Source organism: Paroedura picta, chromosome 2 (assembly GCF_049243985.1).
Source record: "Paroedura picta isolate Pp20150507F chromosome 2, Ppicta_v3.0, whole genome shotgun sequence".
In the NCBI taxonomy this organism is placed as follows: Eukaryota; Metazoa; Chordata; class Lepidosauria; order Squamata; family Gekkonidae; genus Paroedura; species Paroedura picta.
In genome coordinates, this window is record NC_135370.1 from 10,105,122 (window position 1) to 10,110,874 (window position 5,753).

Sequence of the window (5,753 nt, forward strand, 5' to 3'; positions counted from 1 at the left end):
CCAGGCCACAGGAAAGGCAGAAAGCTGAAAATCCCCATTATAGTCAATGGCACCATTGACTACAATGGGTTCCAAAGCACCACCTTTGAGATCTCCAAGACTTCAGAGTACTCTGATACCAAGGCAGCTTCCCCTGAAGCCAAGGTGGACCAAGGCGGCTTCCTCCGAATCCGAGGCGGTCCAGGTTTTCTCCCTAGCACATCCCTACATCAAGATACATTTATAGTCTGCCTCTGCACAGCTACCTGGGGACTTCATTGAGGGTTGCCCATGTTTTTATGGCAAGCGCTCTTGCTATGGGAAAGCAACCCCCCTAAATGATTTCTTGGCCTATGTGGGCCTTCAAAGTGTCATGGTAACCTCATGGAGTCCTCAACCGTCTCCACCACACAACTAAGAAAGGCTCACCTATGGGGCAGCCCTCTAACACAGGGTGGAAAACTTCCCATGTTAATTTTGGCCACCTCCCACTTCTGCATCCCTCTGGAATCCTCGAAGTGCAAGAGATTCACCTGGATAGTTGACTAATCAGGGGGAAATAAACCTCCTTGAGGAGCAATGGGCACCTCTATAACCCTCTCAAGGAGCCAATGTTTTGGGGTACCAGCCAGAATTCTGAATTGGGTGCCAGAAAGTTTTTGGCATTCCTATCCAATTTCTAGTCCACATGCTCTCCAAGCACCTCACAAAGAATGCCATATTGTTCCTTTCTTAAATTTTATAACTCTTTTACTCAAAATCTGATCTCACCATTTTTCCCAAGGTTGCTGTTGGTGTTTAAGTAATGTCTGTTTTGCTGCCTCTGTATTAATATCTGATTATTGATCCTTCTGTATATTGCTTTGTCTATAAGCTTGCTTAAGCACTTCTGGTGGATGGGGCAGGACAGAAATGAGTCAAACCCATAAATAAGAAATAAGAATCAGCAGATCAGGAGTTGCATTTTCTTTCAGGACACGTGCCTGAACTACGTCTTTCATGCACCTGGACTAAGAGGCCACGTTCAGAACATCAGATGAGTCCTGCTGGATCAGCCTCTAGTGATGGATCCAGTCCAGCACTCTGCCTCACACAGGGGCCAGCCAGTTCCTCTGGAGGGTCAGCAACAGGGCAGAGAGGCCAAGACCTTCCCCCTGAGTTTGCCTCCTGGCTCTGGGATTCAGTTTGATTATCTCTAAACATGGAAGTTCCTCTCAGTCACCATGGCTAGTAGCCACCAACAGAGCTGTCCTCCAGGAGTCAGTTGAATCACCTTTGAAAGTTGTCTATACCTGTGGCCATCAATACTGCAAAGTCCACATATTAATCCCAACTTGCTGAGCTCTGTCCCAAAGCACTGCTTCACGGGTTGCCACAAAAGACACTGCTGCTCTTTGGCTTCCTTCACATATAGCTACATAAACATGGACCAGTTGGGGGTCAATCTGCCCCCTTGCAGCCTTCCCCAGGATTCCCATAATGCAAGCCAAGGGAGGAGGGCAATGTGGCAAGGAACTGAAAATACCAGGCCGGTAAACCAAATGACATTCTCCTTGACAGCCTATTCATCCGTTGAATTAACTGCCAGACAAAGAGATGGTGGCCAAGAGCATTATGGGACCGGCTGTGGCTTGACATGTGGAACGGGAGAGGTTCAATTCGCAGCAGCATCTTCAGCTAAAGCAGGGGTAGTCAAACTGCGGCCCTCCAGATGTCCATGGACTACAATTCCCAGGAGCCCCTGCCAGCAAATGCTGGCAGGGGGCTCCTGGGAATTGTAGTCCATGGACATCTGGAGGGCCGCAGTTTGACTACCCCTGAGCTAAAGCAACGAGGCACTAATGTGGGAGGCCTCCACCTGAGACCCTGAAGAGCCGCTACCGGTCTGAGGATACAGGACAGGGGGAGGGTCCATAACTGTGCCTGATGTGGGCTCATTCTGCAGTGTCCCATCTGGACAGGTCCCTGCTTCCCAGAAGAGTGCTTCTCAACCAGGAGGGTTTCTGGTGCTTCTTCCTACTCATTGACGGAGGACAGAGAGGGTTGAGAGAGACAAAGCTCCCCAGGGCTGCCAGCCTCCAGGCAGCCCCTAGAGATCTCCTGCTGTCACTTGATCTCCAGAGGAGCAAAATGGCTGCCCTAAGAGGAAATGGCCGCTCTGGAGGGTAGATTCCGTGATACTCTCCACAAACCCCACCCTCTCCCAGAGCTGCCGACCCCACCTGATGGCTCAGGGCCAGAGCTGCCAACCAGTTCTTCTGGGCAGCCAACCACAGGTCAGAGAGGCCACTGAGGCCTTCCCCTGAATAGACTCAAGGCCTCTGGGCAAGAGCCCTAGATGGCCTCAGCTGTGTCCCCAGGAAGGGAAACCAAGCACCCCCCACATTGACTCCATCCCCGACAACGGAATTGTCTCTCCAGCTCCTAATCCCCAGGGTGATATTTGCTGGCCCTGAATATTTAGCTGAGATCAAACAGAGTAAATCACCTTGCTAATTAGTAAGGGCAGCGGAGCGACTCATACCTCCACTATTTTATGGCACCTAACAAAAGAGAGAGGGGTGACAAGGAAAAAATTGTTTCTTTCATAGAGAAAGAGAGCACATTTCTCGGGGGGATTGCTCAAAGCCACTTTGGAGTCTCAGCCGCTTCCAAGGAATTCTGAGGTTACGGATTCCTTCCTTCTCTTCCCCACTGCCTCCTTCAAATTCGGAGTGAGAAGGAACCAATGAACAACGCCCAGCTGTCCATCCAGAAATGAGGGCGTTCAGCTTGACTGAGCTCCATGTCACAAAGAGAAATGACCATACTCAGAGTTTGGGCAGCTTAATGGAATGTTTCAAGGCAGAGGTTTTGTTCCGTGACAGGCTGGAAAAAAGGAAAAGAAATGGCATTCATAGAGATCCCCACATTTTAAGAGAGGATTTTGAGAAGACAACAGCCTTAACAACTCTAGGCCAGTTCTGGTCTCCCTTCCCTCACAGTACTTACTGAGAATCAGAGTCCAGTAGCACCTTTAAGACCAACAAAGATTTATTCAGGGCGTGAGCTTTCGAGTGCAAGCACTCTTCTCTGACGAAGAGTGCTTGCACTCGAAAGCTCACACCCTGAATAAATTTTTGTTGGTCTTAAAGGTGCTACTGGACTCTGATTCTATTGTGCTACTTCAGACCAACACAGCTACCCATTTGCATCTATCAGTATTTACTGAGGTTTGGGAAGAACACTTATGCCTAACCAGGAAATGTCATTCCAGTCCCAGAACAAATTTAAATTCTAGTCAGGCACCTTTAAGACCAACAAAGTTGTATTCAAGGTATGACCTTTCATGGGCGTGCACTTTGTTGGTCTTAAAGGTGCCTGACTGGACTCTAAATTTGTTCTGCTGCTTCAGACCAACATGGCTCCCCACGATTCCAGTCCCAGAACACTTTCACCGTTCTGAGATGCTTTTTCAGAAGGATCTCTTACTGGGACATTTGGTGCTATATAGCCAAGTTCTGCCCAGTCAGAGGCTTGATCCTGAGTGAGGCAAATGAATCTGTCAAGAACTATTCAGCAAAAAAGGAAAACTTACATTTTATTCAAGTAGACTCAGCTCACATTCAGGTTGTCATCGAAAGAATTGAAAGAGAAGTCTAATTTTAAGAGTGCTTTCCCTGTCTCAGCATCACATCTGTTGGAATATGAGGGTATTGTCTCTACAGGAGAGACCTGCAGAGATGTGTGTCTCCATGAAAGGCCATGTGAAAAGACAGAGTGGACAAAGGGAGAGGGGTCAAAGGGCAGCTCCCAGGTTAAGACAAAGAAAGGCTTCCCATTCAAGGAGATAATTCCTAGACACACTTAGAGGGATGAAGGCCCCCCCCCCCCCAATGTCCAGGAATTCTGAGTTCCTCACTCTGACACTTCCTCCCCCTATTCCAGCAGAGGAAGGCCTGGTTCCCAATTGCACTTCTGGTGGTGCTTGCAACAATCCATGGCAACGGTAGGAACTAACTGCCGTCAAGTCATAGCAGACCTCCCTCGCCGAAAAGCTGTTGGTCAGTAGGTTCAGGGCAGGCAAAAGGAAATACTACTCTACAGATAGTGATTCAGATGTGGAATTTTCTGACAGAGAACATCATGATGGCCACAGGAATGAACAGCTTTCAAAGGGGATTCAATCAATTCAAGGAAGACAGGTCTATCAATGGATCCAAGCCATGGTGACTGAGGGGAACCACCATGTTTAAATGCACTAAGCCTGTGAATCCCAGAGCCAGGAGGCCACCTCAAGGGAAGGCCTCAGCCTCTGTGCCCTGTTGTTGACCCTCCAGAGGAACTGGTTGGCCAAAGTGTGTGGCAAGATGTTGGCCTGGATGGACCACTGGTCTGATTCAGCAGAAATCTACTGATATTCTTATAGATTCATGGAGAGGTCTGTTGGTGGCTTCCGGCCATGGTGACTGAGAGGAACCTCCCCATTCGGAGGCACAAAACCTCTGAATCCCAGAGCCAGGAGGCAACATCAGGGGAAGGCCTCAGTGGCCTCTCTTACCTGTGGTTGGCTGCCCAGAGGAACTGGCTGGCCACTGTGTGAGACAAGATCACTGGTCTGATCCAGCAGGGCTCTTTTGAGGATATAAGGAGGATAAATGCAGGATATATGGAGGATAAAGTCTACGAATGGCTACTCACCATGGTGCCTTAGGAGAATCTTCACATTCAGAGTCCCTGGACCTCTGAATCCCAGAACCAGGAGGCCACGTCAGGAAAAGGCTTTGGCCTCTCTGCCCTCTTGTTGGCCCTCCAGGGGAACTGGCTGGCCAATGTGTGAGACAGGATGCTGAACTAGATGGACCACTGGTCTCATCCAGCAGGGCTCTTCTAAGCTTCTTATAAACAAATTTTGAGTCCAGTCACCTTTAAGATCCTCAAAGTTTTATCCCAGGTATGAGTTTCCGTGGACACGCAAACTTCTTCAGCTACAATGTCAGGGAATGGAAGTAACTGCGGAAGTGTGCGAGTCCACGAAAGCTCACGTACCTGGAATAAAACTTGATGGGTCTTTAAAGGGCCTGACTGGACTCTAAATTTGTTCCGCTGCTTCAGACCAACACAGCTCCCCACTTGAATCTATCTTATAGATTTCTGGAGGACAAAGTCTATCAATGGCTCCTCACCATGGTGCCTGAGGAGACCCTCCACATTCAGAGGCACTGGACCTCGGGATCCCTGCCCTGTTGAGGAAACAGGTGGGCTGCTGGGCTGGTCTCCTGCAGGTGGACCTGCCTCCAGGCCAGGGCCTTGGTGATCCTTGGAGGCCTCCTGTCCCAATGCCAGCTCTGGGGGTCCAGCAGCCCAAGTGGCCTGGGGGGGGGGAGGTGATGAAGAGGGCCGATGCCCCTGGTTTTGCAGGGAGCCCCTTGGCCGGCATCCGCCCTTGCCAGCCCTTCCTCGCAGGCTCGTTGTGCGGCTGAGGCGAGGGCGAAGGTTAAGCCCAGCTTGGGCGCACGGGAATGGGGGTTGCCAACCTCCAGGGGGTGCCTGGAGATGCCCCCCACCCCCCACCTTGCTCCCTCTGGTTAATCGCGTTTTCAGCCTTGCTTGCGGGCACACGGATGCTGAGGGAGGGGACCTGGGGGTGATGTCAGGTGTGACTTTTGGGCAAGCCTCGCAGGTAGGACGGGCTCCCGGCGGCGCCTGGGGCAGGGTAGGCGGGGCCGCATTGAAGCCCCGCATTTCTCCCGCCTTTCCAGAGCCGGCCGGGGGCGGGGCCTCAGTGGGCCCGA

The 5,753-nt window shown here is 50.8% G+C and overlaps 1 protein-coding gene across 1 annotated transcript in view; it reads right to left on the reverse strand.

Annotated features, from left to right (window-relative positions):
* CPS1 (carbamoyl-phosphate synthase 1) overlaps positions 1–5,738 on the reverse strand; it is a 199,818-nt gene extending 194,080 nt beyond the window's left edge. Inside the window, 1 exon segment of the mRNA XM_077324194.1 lies at positions 4,660–5,738. Within this exon segment, the coding sequence (XP_077180309.1) occupies positions 4,660–4,662 (3 nt within the window). The 5' untranslated portion in view covers positions 4,663–5,738.
* Between the last annotated feature and the right edge of the window lie 15 nt (positions 5,739–5,753).